Source organism: Aedes aegypti, chromosome 1 (assembly GCF_002204515.2).
Source record: "Aedes aegypti strain LVP_AGWG chromosome 1, AaegL5.0 Primary Assembly, whole genome shotgun sequence".
In the NCBI taxonomy this organism is placed as follows: Eukaryota; Metazoa; Arthropoda; class Insecta; order Diptera; family Culicidae; genus Aedes; species Aedes aegypti.
The window spans coordinates 73,445,400-73,470,706 of NC_035107.1; the positions used below are offsets into that span (position 1 = coordinate 73,445,400).

At 42.2% G+C, this 25,307-nt stretch overlaps 1 protein-coding gene across 1 annotated transcript in view; it reads right to left on the reverse strand.

Annotated features, from left to right (window-relative positions):
• The window catches only part of LOC5574245 (cytoplasmic dynein 1 light intermediate chain 1), a 48,682-nt gene extending 24,454 nt beyond the window's left edge, over positions 1-24,228 (reverse strand). The window contains exon 1 of the mRNA XM_001661248.2: positions 23,392-24,228. Within this exon, the coding sequence (XP_001661298.1) occupies positions 23,392-23,486 (95 nt within the window). The 5' untranslated portion in view covers positions 23,487-24,228. The remainder of the gene's footprint in view (positions 1-23,391) is intronic.
• Positions 24,229-25,307: the final 1,079 nt, after the last annotated feature.

Consider the following 25,307-nt stretch of genomic DNA (forward strand, 5'->3'; position numbering starts at 1 on the left):
ACTTTTCTTAAATATGTTTCTTTTTAACACATGGCCAGAAACTTTTTGATCAAGTCTGTTCATTGGGAAAATCGTCAGCATTGAATTGATGATACTTTGTGTGAAGCATTTTAAAAGTGCACTTTGGACGTGGTTTCCTGCGAGACACGCATACAAACAACGTTTAGCACTTGCGGAAAAGATTGTGTTCAATTTGAACAATTCAAATATTCTAGTTCGCACCCCCTAGGCTCGAACTACTCGGGCAAGTTCCCGACGGAGGATCTAGCCTACCCCGATCGCGACCCGACGCCCTCTAGTCTTCTCGACATTTCTGTTACAGCGACGACATGATATGCGTTATCGATCTGTTCACCGCGTGCCACGTACTTACTTGTAGACACATTTTCTACACGATGTTTCCGGGATTTAAATCTCCGTCGCTACTTCCGAGCCGTGTTTGCGATGTTTGGGCAGTCTGGGCAGTGTGGCGACTCTGTGTGCCCGGATCTATAGGGACACTTTCTGAAACATCCATGACCTGATAGCAACTGTGTCAGGTAGAAGTTCACTTCTTCATGCTTACTATTCATCCACGTCGGCAGGTTTGGGAGCCAGTAGGTCCATCTAACTTTCTCCGCGAAGTTCCACATTCTGCCACCTAGCCATAGATCCGACTCTGACCATCTGCCGTAAGTTTCTGATGTCACTTCGTTGGTAACACTCGATACCCTCCGTCAAAATGTCAAACGCAGTCGTGATTCGTACTACTATCAGCCGAAAAGCTCTGTTCAACTTAGCGCGGATCCGCTTTGTTTCTAGTACCATGCCCCAAGCAACAAATCCATACCTCAGTATCGATGACGAGACGTTAACTAGCAGACGCCCCGTACTGCTGCCTGATCCGCTAAGGTTTGGTATGATTCTCCCTATTGCGTTCATTGCCTTCTCGGACTTTTCGCAGCGTAATCAACGTGGCTGTTAATATTCATCCATTCGTCGATCATTACTCCCAGATGCTTCAATACGCGCTTCGGTGCAATCTCTGTTTTGTGGTGAGCTATCTGCAGTTTGACTTCGCTCATCCATGCCTCGATAATTTTTTCCATCACCGACATCTCCACTTCTCTCCAGCGTTGAGGGATGCCCGCTGTCACTTGCATTGGTTTTTCCCCTTCATTTGTTTCGTACACCAAGATTGTACGATATGAAGTAGCTCTTCAGGAGCTTGCACAGATAAAGATTGGACTAAAAATGTGACACCTTGTTTTGGGTGTAACTTTTTATCGCATGGGTAAAAATGAACGAAATTTTGGGTAATACTAGTTTGGAGTGTCTATGTGTGCAAAATCGCGATCTGTCAAGTAGTTTTCAAGATGCATTCGAAAAAAGAAGAGTTACGCCAGCAAATCTTGGGCGCGGTGATCGATAATCCTGGTCAGTCGCACAGATGGATCGGAAAAAAGCTTGGCATCTACCATTCCACCGTGGCCCGCGTTGTGAAGATGTTCCAGGAGACGAAGACTATCGAGCGGCACGCTGGAAGCGGCCGAAACCGAAAACGTAATACCCAGAGAAGGTGTGGAATATAAGGCAATACTTTAAGAAGTTGGTCGAAGTTGGTCGTCCAGCGGACTGACAAGCAAAACACGGTGGCCAAATTTCGTGCGCGGAAGCTGTACCGCGAGTGGCTGGTCGCAATTCTGGCTGTCTCGTCATGGACGACACCAAACAAATCTCCGGCCTCGAGTTTTTTGTCGGTACGTCCCGCATGAAGGTTCTGAAGCAGTACCTGTTGTGGCAGACGATCTGCGATTGCGGACGGTAAAGCAAGCCGTTCGTTACAACCGGCACCAAAATCGGGTAGATTTATCGAGAGGAATGCTTGCAGAAGCGCTTGCTGCCCTTCCTCCGCTCTCACTGTGGTCTCACGCTGCTCTGGCCAGATCTCGTTTCATGCCATTACGCCAAGCCTGTTATGAATTGGTACGAAGCGAAGGGCGTTAATGTGGTCCCTGCAAATTTTGGAACTATCCGGTTTAAAAAGAATTTTTGGTGATCATTTTTGTGTGTCTCATTTTTTATCTTCGATCAACTTCAGCTTGTCTGGGTACATCTCAGCTGGCATATAGTCAATTGATTTTGATATAATTTCAATTTGATTGTACAAACAATTTTACTTTTCCATGTGTTCTTAATGACAAGAGGCAAGAAAAATCAAGCAATTGAGATTTAACTTGCTGTTGCAAGTTACCCCACAGGTAGTCAAAAACGATAATGATTTTTTTTAGTGTTTTATTTTTGTTCAATGCGTTTTACTGAAATTTGGAACAAACATTTCTACCAGTAGGTAGTTAAGCGTAAATTTTAATAAATATTTGAGCTTTTGAGCGAAATTTTTTGAGAATATGGGTGGCGAGCTCTGATTGAAATTGTTATAGAAGTTCAAAAAGAATCATTTTAAGGTGTTTAAGGTGAAGTTGAATCGAAGCCAAACTTCAAATTTTCAAGAGCACAAATCTGGAGAGCCGAAACCCGCTTGAGCTGAAAACTTAATCGATTGGTCACCACCAGCAAAAGACCAATCGGTTAAGTTTTCAGCTTAAATGGATGTTTGGTTCTCTAGATTTGTGCTCTTGCACTCTAAGTATGGGGCCCAGATAGCCGTAGCGGTAAACGCGCAGCTATTCAGCAAGACCAAGTTGAGGGTCGTGGGTTCGAATCCCACCGGTCGAGGATTTTTTCGGGTTGGAAATTTTCTCGACTTCCCAGGGCATAGAGTAACTTCGTACCTTCCACACGATATACACATGCAAAAATGGTCATTGGCATAGTAAGCTCTCAGTTAATAACTGTGGAAGTGCTCATTAGAACACTAAGCTGAGAAGCAGGCTCTGTCCCAGTGGGGACGTAACGTCAGAAAGAAGAAGAATTTGTGCTCTTGAAAATTTGAGGTTTGACTTCGATCCATCTTCACCTTAACGCAAACTTGTTCCACGAAAAGACGAACGAAGATAACCATTGACTTCGTCTAGAGGGAGCATAAATGGAGATTCGCCAAGGGCGCCATGGATCAACGCTACACAGTTAGATTAGATTACTGGTGTCGGTAAAATTGTACAACCGACTACCGAGAAAATGAAATGAAAATTATCACCACGCGTAATTGAATGGCTCTTGTTATCGTGTTTTATTTTATATCGGTAAATGATATAGAAAGAAATCGCTTTTCGCAAATTATCATAAAATATCAGTTTTTCATTTTTTGAAAATTTGTCTTACTTTGCTGACATTTTCGGTAGTTCAAAAACCAAGCAAATTTTACCGAATAGAGTGATATAATAATATGTCCCATCAATTTTCCGATTGAAACAAAACAGCATACCATGAACTATAAACACAAAAATGTTTACGCATTGCACTTATTACTAATACCAGTTTAATAGCATCTTTTAATTTAAGCGATGGCCATCCTCCTATCTATACCTACATACTAGTTATCATCACACTTGTTCGCAGCATCGATCAACAAAGCAGCTGTTCCTGCGCAACTGTAGGGCAAACCCCAGCTCAACACGTGAAAGGGGGAGGAAAGGGTGGTGGAGGATATCGTGCAAATTTGTCGTGAACAAGCAATGATTCATCGTGTGACCTACACCAGCACGCTATTCGATTACACGCTTCAGTGTGTTGTATGGTCACACCACTGTTACAGATCCAATCGTGTTGCTTGCACAACAAATTACAATTTTCACCTTTAGATATAAATTCAATCGGAACGCCAAACGATCAGATTAATGTGTGGCAAGGTGAGAGAGAAATTCAATTGAATTGTGATCGCGAAAAACGGCTGAAGCTGTCTGCGTGCCTGGTCACCGATATGCATGTGGCTGGCCGTATGGTATGCACTGGTTACAGTCGTGTAGCCAGGGGGAGGGGTGGTTTACGATTAAACCCTCACCAGAGTCAAAAATGTTGAAACAAACTACTATTGGTATGACATCCCGTCCAAATTTTGAAAAAAAATACTTCTCATAGCCTTTTAGGATTAGGGATGGCACACAAACTGTGTCACGCCAAATACCGTTTTGATCCATAATCCTAGCACTGAAGAACCCCCTCCCCTAGGACGTGTAATCTTAACGCGATGGGAGGGCTTACCCAATTAGCGCTTACAAGGGAACCAAAGACATGTCCAGTCGTAGTGGTATCACATCAGGATATATTTGTTCAATTCCGCGTTATCGACCATCTGGCATAGACGCATCAATCTTACGGATGTGATCCAACGGTTATCCTGTTACCAGGCTTCGGGGCAACAGAAGCCACGCTTAGATGCAGATAGGTTAGATTTTGTTAGTATGATTATAATCTTGACTAATAAGGAGAATGACTAAGGATACATCTAGTAGAATGTGAGACAAATGTTAATTTGTTATGCTTCTCTTATTAGAATCATAATAAAAAACCACATTTATTATGTTGGAATCATAAAACTACAACCACTTCATTCTTGCAAAATTATAATAAAAAAATAAATAGATAGGGCTTAGGCGCGATGAACCTTTATTTTGTCACCGAAAAGTGGATCCGGACAAAAATAAATGACTTTCTATTTCTTTCTTATCTCTAGTATAGTTTCTAACACATAGAAATTCGTTTACGACGATTCTAAATGAAAACAAACGAGACCAGATTTAAATATAAATAGTTATATAAAACGAACTGATCAAAACAATTATTGACCAACTTGGCAAAAATAGTGAACTTAAAACATTCAACTTGTTCGAGTACTAATAAACATGTTAAAAAGGACCTATAGTAATACTGACCACAAAGTTTCCGATGTCGTTGACTATAATCAGCGATGTTATCAAACGTAATTCAATAATAACTCACTAATTCCTGTTTAATTCTAATACTAAAAGCTATCTTTCTTTCTTTTCATGTGCAACTAACAGCAACACCATCACGAGTAAGCAAATAATCTATCGTATGTATCAAACTTCGTGGTAGGAGCCGAACCACATAGATCAGTACGGACACGGATCGTATTAACATTAAACTGAGGTAACCAATAGTAGTTTACGGAACAAGTTGCAGAATGATGGTTTTTACAGCACGAGTCGTAAATGTATCTTACGAGGCTTGCCGAGTGCTGTAAAAATCAAGTTCTGCAACGAGTTACGTACAATATTTTTTGCAATTTCGTAAAAGACTACTTGAGGGTATCAGAAATCATATCGGAATGATGAAAAACAGCCTATTACGATAAGAAATTGCAAAAACATATTTACAGTACATTTAGATTGGATACTTCTTCTCATATTTATTATCTACAACTTGGATTCGGTACTACAAGATGGCAACATAGACAGTCATCTCTCCTAGAAAAGTATTGTATTGATTAGCATTCCAGCACGACCTTCGGAAGATAAGACTTTTTAAAACCAAACACTTGACTCATATTTTGGAATTGATTCATATAATATTACACATCACTTTTCAGACTAGTATTGCGGTGCTCATTTAAAATCCACATCCAGCGGCGGCGGTAACGCGCAGATAATATGCGCGCATTTCAAACGCAACGTAAAATTTCAAGTAGGCTTGGATTGTTCCGTTCTGCAAGAACTCAAATGTTTTCAAATTTGCCACATCTTGATGATTTTTATTATTTCTGCGACGGTATATCGAGATTTTCAGATAAACGCATTCCGTGGATTTCTCTTGCACAATAGCATAAACGAATAAAACACTTGACATACAAAACCCGAAAAATTACGAGGCACTTCGGATAGTTCTTGTTCGCGTATAGGTGAAAGGACATTTCATGTTTTTCACTTCAATAACGTTCATTCGGGAAAAAGGATCATCCATCGAATCGCTATCATTTTGATATTCGATTGCAGTCTATAAAATTAACATTTTCTTAACATTAACAATGATATCAAAAGATGCTTAGAGATGACATTTGTGCTATAATTTATCAACATAGACTACAACATAGCTCTGTATTAGACCTGTTTGAAAAAAATGTCTGTAAATCTTCCGCTCAAGCACTATTCTGAACTCTCATGCTAAGAACAACGTCTTGTCAAATTTCCAGCTCATTTGATAAAGATTACGTTATGCTTCAAGTTAAAAATGTATTTTGGGCTTATTTTAAGGTTTGAAAAATCATAACTAACATGTGGGAAATCAAAAAAACTTGCTCTTACCACTATTTGAAAGTTAATTTTATTCTGTTAAAGTTTGTTGAAGACGCTAATAAGATTAAATTGAGTTGTACATTGTTTGATTCAGATTTGTTGGCCACAGTACTCAGAAATCACAGTTTTCTCAATATATGGTATAGAAAACACACACGCAACCTGATGAAAGTTGAATCGTGCTTGACACATGTACCGTAAGGACGCCATTCACCGCTCATTTAACAGCATTTCAACATGTTAAAATCTGTCAAAAATCGTTTTTTCGATATTTTCGCAACTTTTTGTGCTATACACAAGATAAAACATTTGTTTTTGTAGGAAACAAGTTGAAATGTGAATAACGTACAACGGTGCCGAATAATATGTATGCCAATGATACTTGTGTAGGGCGCCATACACCGCTCATCCTAAGTATGAAGCTCTATACACCACTAGTTGGAATGAATTTTCTTTCATTAGCTGGTTATTATCTTTGTACTGAGCAATTCTCGCTGAAACCAGGCCGCCATCGGCACCCATCGTTAGAATTCCAATTTTATGTCACTGATCGCTAGTTTTCGATAAAACTTAAGGGTGGTCCTTTCTGTTTTCTCAAATTGGTGGACCCCTCGTACGCTAGCTAGCTGAACAGTTTGCGAAAAAGCCCATTTTTTGATAAATCTTGGGTATTTCTTCACGGGATATGTCTCATATTTCGCTTGGAACACATAGCAAACTTAGTGGCATCGTATAAAGAAAGGATATAGCTTTCATTTAAATTTAAAAAAAATTTGGCGGCCATTTTGAATTTGGCCGCCATCTTGAATTTTGTTAGAAAAATCGATTTTTCACCATTAGCGCACCGCTAGTTTTGGATTCTGAGATCACCATTAGAAAGCTGAGGAAAAATTGCGCAAGATAGGCTACAGAAACTAGGTGAGCAATGGTATTTACCCTATGATATGAACGATTTTCTAAATCATGTTATACAATTTTGACGTATATGGCGAGTGCAATCAATACAAACATAATTTTCTGTACAACAAAGAGACAAGTTTTCAACCTTTGGTGTTTTATTCGAGTCGAGTAAAGAATAAGAACTTTATTTTTAGTGAAAAAATCTGGCGGCCATCTTGGATTTTGACGCCATCTTTATTTTAGGTAGTAGAAATAATGTTTCACCTTAATAGCACTCAGCATGTCGAATTTATTATTATTCTTAATTTTTCTGACGTTACGTCGCTACTGGAACCGAGCCTGATACTCAGCTTTATTAGTTATAAATCCAGGTTCTTAAACAGGAATTTTCTTTTTTAATGCGATTTCTGACAACAGAATAATTCTTCGACATATCTTTGAATTCAGTAATAATGAATAAATAAATTCAATAAACGAAAACCGTCAAAAAACATTGATTGTATTAAACAAACATTTTTTTACCCTATGTATTGTTGTTCATTGTATGAAGTTTATAGATTGCGTGTCGGGACATTAGTAAGCCTTGTAGTAATATCTGTAGTTCTAACGTAAAACATTGACAAAAGTGCATTAATTTATAATGAAAGTCTTAAATTTTGAAGCAAAAAACATCCTTGAATTTCTAAGTCATAAAGTATCGTTTTTAGTACCGCCCAACATGCATGTGAAAAATAGCGAAATTGAATGATGAGAAGCAGGTTTTGTTCTAATGTGGACGTAATGCCGAAAGGCAGGTGTATAATTTCGATGTTAGAAAAACTGGCGGCCATCTTGGCTTTCGACGCCATCTTGGTTTTTAGCAGTTGCATGATTTTTTACTATCTCAGTGCTCATCATGTTGAATTATAAGGCCTCCGTTAAAAAAAAAACAATCAGATTCTATCTTTCTTATCTTATCTCAGCTGTTCAACAGATTGTTCATTTGTATCAATGGTTTTAGACCAAATAAATGAAAGAAATAATGCTATTTTACAACTCAAAGATATGCAGAAGAATCATTCAGGTAGCAAATAAGCGTTAAAAAATCCTATTTGATAATTTGTTTTTAAAACTAGTTAAGCTGAAGGGCTGGCTCTGTTCCAGTAGGGACGTAACGTGAGGAAAAAGAAGAACAAGAAGAAGAATAAGTGTAACGGTAGCATTGAAATTCAACATGTTGAGTGCTAACAAGGTGAAAACTCATTCTACTACTTAAAACCAAGATGGCGTCAAAATCCAAGATGGCCGCCAAATTTTTTCACTCAAATTAATACTCCTATTCTTCATTTGTCTCAAATAATACACCAACAATTGAAAACTTGTTTCTTTGTTGTACAAAAAATTATGTTTGCATTGATTACACCCGCCATATACGTCAAAATAGTAGAACATGATTTAGAAAATCGTTCATATCATAGGGTAAATACCATTGCTCACCTAGTTTTTGTAGCCTATCTTACGCAATTTTTCCTCAGCTTTCTGATGGTGATCTCAGAATTCAAAACTAGCGGTGCGCTAATGGTGAAAAATCGATTTTTCTAACAAAATTCAAGATGGCGGCCAAATTCAAAATGCCCGCCAAATTTTGGCGTTCCAGGCCGCCAAATTCAAATGTTCCAAGCGAAATATGAGACATATCCCGTGAAGAAATACCCAAGATTTATCAAAAAATGGACTTTTTCGCAAACTGTTCAGCTAGCTGGCGTACAGGGGTCCACCAATTCGAGAAAACAGAAAGGACCACCCTTAAGTTTTATCGAAAACTAGCGATCAGTGACATAAAATTGGAATTCTAACGATGGGTGCCGATGGCGGCCTAGTTTCAGCGAGAATTGCTCACTATAGTACGACAACATAATAAACCGTGGAAGCTAAAAAGCATTTTTCGATCTGCCATAATAAAACCATTGTTCAACTCATGTTTACCGTATTAAACAGCCTAAAATTGTTTTTTATAAATAGTATATAATATAAAATCATATGAATTTCATTCTGATACAATCCATTTTGGTATACTAATAAATGCTGATGAGTTTTATTGCGAAAAGTTATTCAGATTAAATAATTCAATTAGCGATGAATGGCGTCCTTGCGGTACCGACAAATGAATTAATTGAACAAGTTAGCATTGCTTTTTCCAAGTGATGATTGTTTTGATCGCATTTCACTGACCATTTAGAACGATTTGAAAACAATCATCATCATCGACTGAGAAAAGACAGTGCTAACGTGTTCAGTTTTTTATATTCTTTGAAGCTCCCGGTGGTGCTTTTGGCTCACTCTTAGCGGATTTACATATGTGCTTCATAATTAACTATTTTTTCAATTTATTTTCGAAATGGTAACTTTGAACGAAATTGACTTTTTGATATGCTGCATATTCATCATGTCTGGAAATTAAAAATCCGAAATTTTCATACAGGTATGCTTTTCAGAGAAAACACTCCCCAAAAATAGAAATTTTCAAGAACACAAACTTCAATTAAACTATGTTCAAACATGCTCCAATCATAAAATCGTGTTCGACAAAAGTTTGTAGGATTGGATAAACTACTGTGTACAGGTATTTCCGATAAGTTTTGTTGTTCCTTTCGGTAGTTATGATTTTTTAAAGCTTGAAAATAGCCTAAAAATACATAATTGATTTAAAGCAGACAAAAATTTACTCCGAATTGACTGAAATTTTGACCAGAAGCTCATTGTGGCATGTTAAATTAAAGTATTGGTTGAATGGGGTATTACCAGACAAATATATATCAAGTTTAATGAAAAAAAAATAAAATAAAATAGATCATTTTCATTAGCTATTCGCGATACTCCATCAAGAAAAATAAGTAAGTGGAGAAAAATATGGTCTATTTTTTCCGGAAATAAAGAATTGTAAAAATAAATTGAATAAATCGGAGCTGATAGCGTCGAGCTAGCGGCAGGTGATTCTAAGCATTTTGATTTGCGGTAACCGTAAAAATTGGATAGAGGAAGGAAGATAAGCTAGATCTGAGTCGTGAAGTGTAGTTGCAGCCTGGATGGTTATAGAAATGTGAGTGCGGCCAATCTGAGAAATGAAAGTTGGAGTCTACTGTGCAAATCGAGTAAGAATCAAGTAAGGTGAGGAAGCCAATGAAGTTTCAACGATCGTTGCACAGGAGGAGTCACCCTAAACAGGGAGCGTAACGGAAACGAGGTGAAAAGTTCAAGAAGGAAAATAGGAAGTGTCAGAGTAAATTAGTAGTAGGGGGTGTCCAAATTTATTGGAGTGGTGCTAATAGATTTCTTCTTCATTTTGCATTCAACTATAAGTTATTCATTGAAGTGTGTTTTTTATTAGCTATTATTTTTTGTAGTGAAAATATTACATAGATTTTCAAATTTGCCTATCCTCTAATTTCCTTGGTGGTGTACGTGAGGTACACAAATAAAGATAATATGAATTGTAATTTATCGCATATTACATACAAAAATACTATAAATAACGGTGCAACGGAGGGACAAGGCACCGATAGAAGCGATTTGGATAGGGAGCCTGGGACTGCCTCCGCCCTGTTGTTAACATTTCATGTATTCAGGGCGGACTCTTCGACCCCATCTATTGGGAGTATTTTATCAATCGAAGGCTTGATTTTACAGTTGTTCGTGGAAACTTTCTTCTGGAAGGAGAAAGCAGCGGGTTTCGTGCAAGTGTCTCTGCTTGCGGGTCCGCATATCCATTTTTGGCCCTTCATTCTTCTTCTTTCTGGCGTTACGTCCCAACTGGGACAAAGCCTGCTTCTCAGATTAGTGTTCTTATGAGCACTTCCACAGTTATTAACTGAGAGCTTTCTTTGCCGATTGACCATATTTGCATGTGTATATCGTGTGGCAGGTACGAAGATACTCTATGCCCTGGGAATCGAGGAAATTTCCTTTACGAAAAGATCCTCGAACAGCGGGATTCGAACCCACGACCCTCAGCATGGTCATGCTGAATAGCTGCGCGTTTACCACTACGGCTATCTGGCCCCCCATACAGGAGATTGAATGCTCACAAACAATAGTACAATCTTGATCAAATCGCTTTTCAGATTATTCCAGTGCTATAGACATATGCATTGCTACAATAGATGGTAGTACCATATCATCAAATCATCTTCTTAATATTGTATACCGTGGTTGTGATAGTCATAATCTTTGGGGTTGCCTAGTGAAATTCCAAGCTCATTGTTTATACGTACAATGAGCTCTCATGATCGCTAACGTCTTATGCGAGGTATGCACCTGAAACGTAAACCACTCAAGTAAAATTTCTCTTTTTACGAAAGTAATTTTGACAGCTGATCCAGTATGAGCAAAGTGTCACTTTTACTTGCGGAATAATTGAGCGACATATTTTCCGTACGGAAAAGTGATAGCTCCTTTTGAGTTGTACGGCAGGCGTTATCGACGTTATGAAATTAGCTCTACTTCTCAGCAGCGTACAGCTAGTAATTTCGATTGCGGAATCATTCCTTGACCGTGTCTTGTCCTATCCTTTTGCACAGTAGCGGAATTTGGAAAAAGTGTGCCACCTTAAGAAAATTGTTCTCTGATTTTGTCTACAGCTTATAAAACCCACCAATTTAGCCTCAAAAAGTTAGTTTCTCATCATAAGCACTATGCCATTTAAAAAGAAAATAACTTCAAAAAGTATTAGTTATGGAGCTTTTCAAATCATGCAAAACAACCTATTTTTCAACACTATGGGGCAAGTGTGCCACCCATGCAATACGATATATGCTTATTATACTTTTATTCCGGCGGAAATCTTATTAAATTTTGCGTGAAGTAAACACAATCATTAATTAAATGTTTCGCGAGTGCAGTATAGCTTATAGTGTAAATTGGAAACCTTAAGAAAAATCAAACCATCATTGATCATCGGAGAGTTCATCCAGTTCATCAAGTGTTACAAATCTGCATGGGATTCCAACTAACTTGGTGAGATTGTTCTAATTTATATTGTATTTATTTATCTTTTTATATCATATCGTCCCCTTGATGCTACAATTAGATAACTCGGAATTTGATATATTTGACTTCAAAACATTATTCTCAAAACATTATTCTCAATTAGATCTGCAAAATATCTACAGCTCATAAGCGTATGATTAAAAAAAACATAAGTTAAAGTTTATTTTCCAATCATATTCTCTGCGATTAACCATTACTTTGTAAAGCGGTTATATTTTCAAAGTTGCACTTCTCAAAATTTTAATTTTCGAGTTATCTAGTTGTAGCATTAAGGGGACGATATATAACTGGGTTGGGAGGGAACACCAGGGCACCCGAATGAAGCGACTTGGACAGGGAGCTTGGGACTGCCTCCTCCCTGTTGTTAACATTTCGTGGATTGAGGGCGAGCTCTTCGACCCCATCTATTGGGAGTATTCTGTCAATCGAGGGCTTGATTGTACAATTGTTCGTGAAAACTTTCTTCTGGAAGGAGATTCTTTTTCCCTGCCGCGGGTTTCGTGCAAGTGTCTCTGCTTGCAGGTCCGCACATCCGTTTTTGGCCCTTCATACAGGAGACTGACTGCTTACGAACAACAGCATAATCTTGATCAAATCGCTTTTCAGATTATTCCAGTGCTATAGGCAGATGCCTTGCTACAATAGATGGTAGAACCAAATCATCATCATCATCATCATTATACTTTTATTCCGGCGGATACGTAAGTTATTACAATAGATCAGCACTAATTAACGGTGAAATATCGATGTAGATAAGTAAAACAGTACTTTATACGCCGAAACACATGTTGTTATTGAATATTTGTAGAAAAAAAATCACTTTGGGAGCAATAATGTCAGCTATTCAACTTCTACACTTCAGAAACCACTACTGGTGCCTAATTTTGGTTTATTATTATGATTTTGTTGATGATGTTTACATTTTTAAAAATTTCACTTCAACAATTTCCGTTTACCAAATAGGTGACACACTTGCCCCAAATGGTGTAGATTTTAACCAAACTGGTCCTATGGCACACTTGCTCCAAACGAACAGACCGGACTGTTGCCAAATCATTCCATTTTACTTCCGCGTATCTCTGTTACAAAGGATCACTAACTGGAACAAAGCCAGCTGCGAGTGTAGTATTCCTTGGTTTTATGAGCACTAGTGCGCAAATTTGATTAAATCCAACCACATCAAAGTTTTTTCGGGTCTATTTGGGATCACAGACAACTGTTCAAAATTTGCGCGCAATCGATTTCATCTACAGTGTGGACACTGCGCTTGAAATTTGTATGCAAACATTTTGCATCATTTTCAGGAATCAAGTTCAGTGTGGCATACGGCCACCGGATCATTTTGGGATATTACACATTACTCCAATAATTCCATAAAGAAATGTCTCCAGAATTACTAGAAAAAAAGCACACAGATACTCCCGGTGTTCCCAGAGGTGTTTTCCGGATGATTTATCCAAGAAAACCTTCTGTATTTCACTAGCAAAGTCAAATGGGAGCTCTGTATTTATTAAAATATATATCATAAATTCTTCCACTTGCTCTTGTGGAATTTCCCATCGAAATTTAGCATGGTTTAACTTATTTTCCAAGGAACATTCCCAGAGTTCCCGTCATAAACAGGTATTCTCCAAAAAAATTTCAAAAACCACTCATCAAATAAATATCCTTTAGAAATATTTCTAGATGTTCTTCAGAAATACTCTTGAAGGCCGTTATAGTTGGTGGTAAAAGTTTGGGTATATGTATCACCCGTACTGGAAATTCAGGTTGTTGGAGAATTTCATGGATAAACAGTGACTTGCTGGGCTGATTCTTGTAAATTCACTGAGAATGTAGATGCCACGGGTAGTTTTGAGATTAGCTGCGGGTTTACCGAATCTGGCAGCCCTTTGGCGTCTCGATTTCTGGTAGTAATTTAAAAAAAATGTGATTAAGACTAACAGAGTTATAAATTTCTACAAGAGTTCCTCCAGGTGTTCCTTTGGAAGATCCTTTAGGTATTCCTCCAAGAGTTTCTTTAGAGATTCCTCCAGAAGTTTCCTTAGAGATTCCTCCAGAAGTTTATCTATGGATTCTTCAAGGAATTACTCCAGGGATTCTTGAAGGAATTTTTTCAACGATTTGTAAGGGAATTATTCTAGGGATTCTTTAATGAATTCCTTTAGAGATTCCTTCAAGAGTTCCTCCAGGAATCCAACCAGGAGATTCTTTAGGAATTCCCCCAAAACTTCCTTCAAGAATTTCTGTAGGAGTTACTTAAGGAATTGTTCCAGGAGTATCATCATGAATTCCTCCAGAAGTTCCTTCAGGAATTGCTCCAGGAGTTCCTTCAGAAATTCATCCAGGAGTTCCTTCAGAAATTCCTACAGGAGTTCCACTAGGAAATGTTTAAGGAATTGCTCCAGGAGTCCCTTCAGGAATTCCTCATGCAGTTACTTAGGGATTCTTCAAGGAATTTCTCTTGAAGTTCGTTCAGGAATAACTCCAGAAATTCCTCGAGGAGTTCTTTCAGGGATTCCTCCATGAGTTCCTTCAGTAATACTTCCAGTAGTTCCTTCAAAAATTTGTGTGTTAATGGACAGCCCCCGACGAGCAAGAAATCACATTGATTGATTAACATACTGAGAAACAGGAATTGAAAATGTGGTGAACAATATTCAATACAATGTTCGAATTTTCTCAGAACCTGGGAGGGAGCAACCGATAATACACACGAAATATGAAACAAACTTCAAGATAGTTTCAGCTAGCCAACGGCAATCAAGGATTGGTGAAAATCACTAGTTTCGTTTAGTTGTGCAACTTCTATTTTTCAGGACAAATTTTGAAAAAGGGTCACATTTCTCTTGGCATTTAATTTTAAATTTTATCAAAAAAAGAGTGAAAAGATGCGTGTTTAACTATTTTTTAATTTAAATCAAAGATTAAACTAAATCTTATCTGCTTTTTGTCACTTTCAATTACGCGCTTCTATCATGTTAGTGCATCATTTTAGGAGGCTCGCCCTGACAGTTTGTGACAGCGGAATCTTGGCTCACTTTGACGTACACAAATTTTGTATCAGTTTCTCCCTTCCTGCTCAGAACCAACAATCTGAGTAAAAGCCTTTATGAATTGTTACGCAAGAATTAAAAAAAAATCCCTCCAGAGCGATTTTCTGGCTACACCTCTGGTCATACCAGAGACCAGCAAAAATGGCACGGGTGGGAATTAATTATGCAAAAGTGCCCCTATCTTCTGCCTTCTTTCATCTATTTATTCAGGTTGCATTCGGTGGCCGATCTACCACCACCGTTGACAGTTCGGTATGCGATTTTGATACGTACAGTTGTGTTCAGAATAATAGTAGTGAAAGCCGATTTTCATACAAAATGCTCAACTTTGGCATGCTGTTACTTTGTTTCCATATGTGCAATCGGCATGAAATTTTGTCAGTGAACTACAAATATGCTCAATTTCATTATCACAAAATTTGAAAATTTTCACACTACCGGCTAAAAATTTAAGCACCAGGTGAAATCGCTCAAAATAATAGTAGTGTTGCGACGCGTTTTGGACCAGCCTAAGAAATGAACTGGTCTAGTAGCGAGCATAACCGCAACATGACAGTTCGCATAGTTGTAGTGGTAGGCGAAGGAGAGAGATGGCGAACAAACCTGTCGATGGTAGAAAGTAAATAAAGAGCATAGGTAAATAGAAGAATCTCGCCATTGCAAATTGAAGGAAAAGCAGATTATTTGCGAAGAAAGTTTTATTTTCCAAAAACTTAGTATTTTCAAAAATTAAATAGTGTCTAAGTTGGATAAATCGACGGTTAGAGTTTGAACAGGGAATCCGTTTGGTAAAACCAAAAATTGTCGACGAAAACCCGTGCTAAGACTGTAGTTCTGCAATTATATAAACTCAAAAACACCATTTGAAATCCGGTGAAACTTAGGGTAGTTGGACCATAGTTGGACACCAATACCACGGATCGAAAGAAATTGAACGGCAAGACGAAACCAATTTATTGTGAGTAGATGTAGATTAGATTAATAGAAATTAACTAAATGAAATTTAATAAATTTTAGTTTGAGCATTGCTGAAAACCAGTCAGCTGCTTCTGGAAAATTTTGGTTTCCCTTCGGGAACATTCTCAAAAATAAATTGACATACGATTGTGTCCTTGTGAGAAGCCAATCTTGCCCCAAATATGGCTTCCGATTCCGATTCCGTCAACCAACGCGTCCTTGATTTCACGGAAACTCCGTGCGGTATCTGCGGTCCGTCGACTCAGGACGAAGAAATGATTGGTTGTGATGGTTGTTCCGCGTGGTTTCATTCCCGTTGTGTCAATGTGGTGTCCGGAAAGTTGCCGAAAAAGTGGTTCTGCCAAAACGCAGACTGCCAGGTGAAAGCTGAGGAGTACCGGAAGCAACGAGAAGCCAGGAAGCAGCAGCGCAGCCGCAAGGAAGTCGACGAGTCGGACAAATCCAGCGTCAACTCCCGCTTAGGCGCATCTAGCGTCGAAGCAAAGGTCCGAGCGCTAGAGGAACGTCAAAAGCGGCAGTATGAGGAGATGGAAGCGGAGCTGCAGCTGCGGAAAAGAGAAAGGGAGATGCAGCGTGCCTTCGAGCGAAAGAAGATGGAGTTGGAGCTGCAGATGCGTGCCGAAGAAGAAGAGGAGCAAAGGGCTTGGCAAGCGGAAATGCTCCGAAAGAAGGCGGAACAGATCGAGCGGATGAAGGCGAACCAGGAGTCGTTCGAGAAGAAGATGGCGGCCATGGATAAACAGTTGGCGGAGTTTTCGATCCAAAAGGGGCCAACATCGGCGTCAAAACTCGGTGGCGACGGTCGTGCCAGCAAAGTCAACGAAAAGGTGTTGAAGCTGAGCAAGGAGAACGTCAAGAAGCTAGCGGCAGACGACGATGACTTGGACGAGGATAGCGAGGACGACGAAGAATCCGAAGTGTCGAGCCAATCTTCCGAATCGTCGGACGAGGAATGTCCCATTCCGCCATCTAGGCACCTCAAGCGGAAAGGCATGGAGAAGGTGGATGAAATGAGCCAAAACGGGCAGGAGCAACAGCGGACTGGACCGACCAAGGCGCAGCTAGCCGCGAGGAAGGGACTAACCTACAAACTCCCAAAATTCTCGGGCAAACCAGCGCAGTGGCCTCTGTTCTACGCCGCCTACAAAGCTTCTAACGAGGCCTGTGGTTACATGAACCACGAAAACCTTATGCGACTGCATGAAGCGCTGGAAGGCGATGCCCTCGAGCTAGTTTCCGGGCAATTACTGCTCCCTCAATCAATCCCGAGGGTCATCGAGAAGCTGCGTCGGCATTTCGGCCGCCCAGAACAACTACTCGAGAGTCTGCTGGATAAGGTGAATCGTCTGCAATCTCCGAAGGCGGATAATCTCCGGAGCTTCGTTCCATTCGGAAACACGGTGGAGCAACTCTGTAGTCATCTGGAGGCCGCGGAACTTCATCAACACCTTGTCAACCCACTGCTGATCAAGTCACTGGTCGATAAGCTGCCGGATCGCGAGAAGCGTGAGTGGATCCACTTCCGAAGAGGCCGTGGCGAAACGACGTTGCGGACGCTGACGGACTTTTTGATGGACATCGTGGCAGATGCTTGCGAGGCCAACGTTGACGTCGAATTCAAGCCGCTGCAGCAGCCGAAGGCAGTTCCCCAATCCGGGAAGAAGCTGCACAAGGAGAAGGGTGGACTATACCTCCACAACGAAGCCAGTAATCCAGCCGCTACGTCCAGCGAAGTGAAAAAGCTCAAACCGTGCAAAATGTGTCAGGGAACCAATCACCGATTGCGACACTGTGCGGACTTCAAGAAGCTGCGATACGTTAACCGGTTGAGACTGGTGACTCGAGAGAAGCTGTGCCATGTTTGCCTCAACGAGCACGACGGGCAGTGCAAATTTAGAATTCGCTGTAATGTCGGCGAATGCAGAGAACCGCACAACCCGCTGATGCACCCGGTCGAAAACACGGTCGGATTAAGTGCACACATCAGGACCAACTGCACGGTTCTATTCCGAATCGTACCGGTACAACTCCACTGCGGTGGAAAAACCGCTACGGTGCTCGCATTTCTCGACGAAGGTGCCTCCGTCACGCTGGTGGAGAAAAAGCTCGCCGATCGCCTGGGTGCTTTCGGAATACAAGAGCGACTCACCATCAGGTGGACGGGAAACGTATCGAGAGTGGAGGAAACCCGCAGAACCAGCTTGTGGATATCGAGCACAAACGCCGGTGCCAACGACAAGATGCTCCTGCACACGGTTCATACGGTTGGTAAATTGATGCTACCACGTCAGAAGCTGGACAGCGAGGAGCTCGCCGCTGAATACGGGCACATGCGAGGCTTGCCTATCGAATCCTACGACGGACAGCCGCAATTGCTCATCGGTGCGAATAACATCCATTCGTTTGCTCCGATGGAGGCAAAGATAGGCACTACAATGGAGCCAATCGCAGTCCGAACTAACCTCGGATGGACGGTGTACGGGCCGAGGCAAAGCACCACGGTTGCATCGGGCAACTTTCTTGGTTACCACCAGAGAATCACCAACGATGATCTGCACGAGCTGCTGAAAAGCCACTACGCGTTGGAAGAGTCCGTCGTGGCGATTCCGCAGGAAACAGCGGAGGAGAAACGTGCCCGGGAAATATTGGAGCGCACCACCAAACGCGTTGGCGATCGCTTTGAGACTGGATTGCTGTGGAAAACGGATGACCCACGATTCCCGGACAGTTACCCAATGGCTTTGCGGAGGATGATGCAGCTAGAGAAGCGACTCGAGAAAAACGACAAGTTGCGAGAAAACGTCTGCAGACAGATCGATGAGTACCAGCAAAAGGGGTATGCACACCTCGCCACCGCGGAAGAGCTGAACGGTACTGCCTCCGATCAGGTCTGGTACCTCCCGCTCAACGTCGTCCAAAATCCAAAGAAACCGGAAAAGGTTCGCCTCGTATGGGACGCCGCGGCTACGGTACAAGGAATTTCCCTGAACTCGCAACTGCTAGCAGGACCGGACATGCTAGTTCCGCTGGTAAAAGTTCTTGCTGGTTTCCGCGAATGGAGCATCGCTTTCGGCGGCGACTTGAAGGAAATGTTCCACCAGCTGAAGATTCGCGCCGAAGACAAACAAAAGCAGCGGTTCATTTTCCGGAAACATTCGGAGGACCCACCGAGTATCTACGTCATGGACGTAGCGACGTTCGGGTCGACGAGCTCTCCTTGCTCGGCTCAATTCGTGAAGAATCGAAACGCTGAAGAATTCGCCTCACAATACCCAGAAGCATCGGCGGCGATCATTCACCGACACTACGTCGACGACTACTTCGATAGCGTGGATACGGAGGAAGAAGCTGTCAAGCGAGCTCAGGAGGTACGACTGGTCCACCAAAAAGGAGGATTCGAGATCCGGAACTGGGTGTCGAATTCACCAGAAGTGCTGCGGAGTCTGGGAGAGGAGAAACCGGCGGCGCCGGTGCATTTCGGCCGTGACAAGCAAACGTCGAATGAGAGAGTGTTGGGAGTCATCTGGGATCCGGACATGGACCAGTTTGCCTTTTCAACGACCCACCGCCAGGAGTTATTGCCGTACCTCTATGAAGGCAAACGGCCGACGAAACGACTTGTCGCCAGCTGCGTGATGGGGTTTTTCGATCCGCTGGGACTGCTGTCGCCGTTTACCATCCACGGAAAAATCGTCATACAGTATCTGTGGCGATCCGGCTGCGATTGGGACCAAGAGATCGATCCCGACTCCTGGCAGCTGTGGAAGCGGTGGACAGCCCTGTTACCGGTAGTTGAAGCTATCCGGATTCCCCGCTGTTACATCGGTGGCGCTAAATCTGCCGATGTTGATTCGCTGGAACTCCACATCTTCACCGATGCCAGCGAACATGGATACGGATGTGTGGCATATTTGCGAGCGGTTATCAACGGAGCGGTCCACTGCAGTTTGATGATGTCTCGGGCGAAGGTGGCGCCAATAAAACGACAGTCGATTCCCCGGCTGGAACTGATGGGCGCGGTCCTGGGGGCGCGAATAAGCCAAACTGTACTCGACATGCATTCGTACCGGATTTGCCGTACTGTCTTCTGGACGGATTCCCGCACTGTTTATAGTTGGCTGCACTCCGATCAACACCGCTACAAACAATTTGTTGCCTTTCGCGTCGGCGAGATCCAAGAGCGGACAAACGTAACGGATTGGCGGTGGATACCAACGAAGCTCAACGTTGCGGACGTGCTGACGAAGTGGGGACAAGGCCCTCCACTGCAAAATGACGGCGAGTGGTTCAACGGACCATTGTTCCTGTACCGGCCGGAAGAGCAGTGGCCAACACAAGAAGCGACGATCGAAGAGACCAACGAGGAAGCGAGAGGCGTTGTATTGTTCCACGGAGTGATCGACGTCGAACCGATATCACGCTGGACGAAGTTGTTGCGGGTCACAGCCAGCGTAGTGCGCTTCATCGCCAACTGCCGGCGGAAGAAAAGAGGAGAGCCGATCATTGCTACACGTGCTACGGCAAAGCAGCGGCAGATGATCGAGGCGACAGCTGCGAATTACGCGGCGCTGCAAGCACCACTGCAGCGAGAAGAGCTTCAGCGAGCAGAAACCTTGCTCTGGCGTCAGGCACAGTGGGACAGCTTTCCCGACGAGATGAGCGCGCTCACCAACAACCTCAAGCGCCAGCCGGGCAAACCGGTGGAGAACATCAAGAAGAGTAGCCCGATCTACAAAAGTTCTCCGGTACTGGACGACGACGGAGTGCTGCGCATGGATGGCAGACTTGCCAATTCGGATGAGAGCTCCTTCGACAAGAAGCATCCAATTATTCTGTCGCGGGCTCACGAAATCACACAAAGGTTGATACAGCACTACCACGAAGAGTTCGGACACGCCAATTCGGAAACCGTGTTCAACGAGATGAGGCAGCGGTTTCAAATTCCGAAAATGCGTCCGGCGATCCAGCAGGTGGTGAAACATTGCATCTGGTGCAAAGTCAACAAGTGTCGACCGAGATCACCGAGAATGGCTCCCCTTCCCGTCGAACGAGTCACCACTCAACATCGGCCCTTTAGTTCCATCGGTCTGGATTACCTTGGTCCGGTGGAAGTCACGGTGGGGCGTCGAAAAGAGAAGCGTTGGGTGGCAGTTTTTACCTGTTTGTCGGTGCGCGCGGTGCACCTCGAGGTCGTGCACAGCCTTACCACGGAATCGTGCCGGATGGCGATCACGCGCTTCAGTAGCAAGTATGGAAAGCCACAGCAAATATTCTCTGACAATGCCACTTGCTTCAGAGGAGCGAGTAACGAGATGATAAGAATGGAGAAGATAAACCAGGAATGCGCAGAAGCTGTCTGCAGTTCAACTACCGCATGGCACTTTATTCCGCCTGGAACCCCACATATGGGTGGTGTCTGGGAGCGGATGGTACGGTCGGTGAAAGAAGCGATGCGGGCACTCGACGACGGACGAAAGTTGACCGATGAGATCCTGGTGACAACTCTGGCTGAAGCGGAAGACATGATCAACACGCGTCCGTTGACCTACTTGCCACAGGATTCGAGCGAATGCGAAGCACTGACGCCGAACCACTTCCTACGAGGAACGGTGTCTGGTGCAGACCTGAAGGTGGACGGAGGATCAACGGCTCCCGCAGAGGCTCTGCGGAACGTATACAAGCGGTCGATGTTCCTAGCAGACCGAATGTGGGAGAGATGGACGAAGGAGTACCTTCCGACGATCAACCAGCGGTCGAAATGGTTCGACGATCAGAAACCGCTCGAAGTGGGCGATTTGGTCTTCGTAGTCGACGGAAAGAATCGGAAGTCCTGGAGACGGGGCATCGTCGAAGCGGTGATCAAGGGCTCGGATGGCCGAGTCCGGCAAGCGGACGTGAGGATGGCTGACGGTAAGGTACAGAGACGGGGCGTAGTAAACCTGGCGACGCTGGAGGTAAGGTAAATCCGGGAATGCCGGATGTTACGGGCCGGGGTGTTGCGACGCGTTTTGGACCAGCCTAAGAAATGAACTGGTCTAGTAGCGAGCATAACCGCAACATGACAGTTCGCATAGTTGTAGTGGTAGGCGAAGGAGAGAGATGGCGAACAAACCTGTCGATGGTAGAAAGTAAATAAAGAGCATAGGTAAATAGAAGAATCTCGCCATTGCAAATTGAAGGAAAAGCAGATTATTTGCGAAGAAAGTTTTATTTTCCAAAAACTTAGTATTTTCAAAAATTAAATAGTGTCTAAGTTGGATAAATCGACGGTTAGAGTGCAAAGGGGAATCCGTGAGTGCAACCTGAAAAAGAAAGTTGAAATGAGTGAGAAATGATATGTAACGTTTATCGTATTTTCCTGCAGGCTCGGTGAAACCAAATTGTCCACCACGAAAACCCGTGCTAAAACTGCCGTTTTTGCAAATTAGACTGTAAGTAGAATTGAAATCAGTGAATTAAGAAAAATTTCAGTATTATAGTTTCATTCATGATAAAATTTAACAGCAAAAATACCGATTGAAATCCGCTTAAACAGTTAGGGTAGTTGGACCATAGTTGGACACCAATACCACGGATCGAAAGAAATTGAACGGCAAGACGAAACCAATTTATTGTGAGTAGATGTAGATTAGATTAATAGAAATTAACTAAATGAAATTTAATAAATTTTAGTTTGAGCATTGCTGAAAACCAGTCAGCTGCTTCTGGAAAATTTTGGTTTCCCTTCGGGAACAAGTAGTTTTAATAATTTCAATATCTGCTGTATTTTGAGTTTTTGAATTTTTCTTTACTCATTGTTTCAACCATTTCCACCCAAGCTTCAAATGTATAAACAATACATTTTTTTACAAAATTGTTGCTGAACAAAAATTTACAAAAGAAAAACTACTATTATTTTGAGCGATTTCACCTGGTGCTTAAATTTTTAGCCGGTAGTGTGAAAATTTTCAAATTTTGTGATAATGAAATTGAGAATATTTGTAGTTCACTGCCAAAATTTCATGCCGATTGCTCATATGGAAACAAAGTTACAGCATGCCAAAGTTGAGCATTTTGTATGAAAATCGGCTTTCACTACTATTATTCTGAACACAACTGTAGGTATTCAAAGGAATGCAACATTCATCACTAATTATACGTTTGACATATGGTGCTCAATTTCCCCTTATTTTCTGAGATTGCGATTATCAATTCAGCAAGATGCTGCTGCAGATTGTTGTTGATTCATCATCATCACTTACCAGAGGTTCTCCTTCGGATCGATATCCTTCTTTCGGGGTGTCGTTGCGGTTATTCCGTTGACTTGCGACGTCGTCGACGAGTTGAGGATTTCCATTGTGTTCGTGGTGGATGCAGGAATTCCTGGCAGGGTAATCCACAAAATTCCTTACAAGATGTTCGAATCCTTCCGAAGATTGCCTCCCCCGAAAAATGCACAGTATTGTTCCGAAATGGGGGGAGGGGTGATGGGAAGAAAAAGAAGCTCAGCACGGAAACAGGCCAGCAGCCAGCAGCAGAAGCAAGCGGGAGGAAAAGCAGCAGCGAAGAATCGCTGCTGACGCACCAAAAACACACAGTGGGACTCTCAGATGTTGGCTTCTGCGGCTCTTCACCGTTTTTTCTTCTCTATTCGCGTTTCATTCACTAGCTGTTTCACCACCGAGAAAAGACTCCCAAAATGATCCGTCTTGCAGCAGCAGAGACGCGATCAGAGGAGGCCCTGGGGAGCGGTTTTTCTTTGCGTTTTCACTACACTCTCCACAAATGGAACGAAGAGAAAGAAAAGAAAAAAAAAAAAGTTGCAACTCACAGCCTCAAACTCCTCAAAACTTCCGGAAAGCCGTTCAAAACCCCCGAACCACGATTACGCACGCAAACGGAACTCCCGACGGGTTGGCCAGTACTTGAACGGAACTTCCTAAAACCGATTCCAGCTCGTCGCGATGGATTGAAACATTTTTTCTTTCCTCGAATGACCCGTTTCGATTAGTGGTAGAGAGGTTTTTTTTCCACACACACCTTTTGACGACGTCGCGAGCGATTTTCTTCTTTATTTTTTCACTCGTCTGATCGCGACGCATCAGACAACGCACGTCACAAGTTGTCAAAAGTGGGCTAAAATCTGACAGCAGGTGGCGTCGCTTCGGCAGGGGTGTGTCGTGTGACGTTCAAAAATTAGACCAAGTGGGAATATGCTACACGGAGAGTAGAAGCATTATCCTAAAGGCTGAGCTACAATGATGTGAGCGGCAACGCGGCGCGGCAAGATTTGACAGTTAACCCAGAGTCTATGAATGAAGAGTTGCGCGAAGAGTGAAACCAAATCTACCTATCGAACTGTCAAATTGTCTACCTATCGAGCAGACCAGCAAAACAGATAGGGGCTATTTTCGAAGACAAAGAAGAACAATCATTCAAAGAAGTCTCTTCGCGCAACTCTCTGTATATAGACTCTGAGTTAACCCATACATTTTCTGTCAAAACCTGCCGCTCACACCATTGTGGACCAGCCTTAAGAATGCTAATGTCGCTGCTGTTCGTGTTACCAACATCTATTATTAACGCAACGTCAAAATTCAAGTACACGGAGAAAATCAATTATACTAGTTAGTGTATGGTTTAATATTTTGTCAACATTATCCTTCATTATTCGTTGAGAATCTTAAAAAATAATCACGGAACTGATACATTTTATACTTTGTTATGCTTTTCCACGATATATTTTTTGCCGTGCATATGAAAGAAATAATGCCAGTCTTGGCACTTGTACAAAATATATTTTTCTTTATTCAGATCAAATCGAAACGCGTTCTTTCGACAGTCTTCAGCGTTTTCACAAACAATACGAATTTTAAAGAGTTTGAGTTGTTTCAACTTCAACCTGATCATATACCGCACTTGAGTAAAAACCCTAGAAAACAAGAAATGTGGGAAAACGCCACCTCCCGCCAATCTGGAAATGTGGAAGTGACAAAAAACGCATTTGATGGTGAAAAATTGAGACGGATACTAATGAATATGAAGGTAAGCTCGTTTGTCCAACGCCTCTTGAAATTTGATCTCAATGGCAATCTTTTTCCAGTTTATTATATGGGAGGGCTTCATTGCGCTTGTCGTTAGCAAATTAGGAAAAAAAACTGTGGCAAAATGATACAAG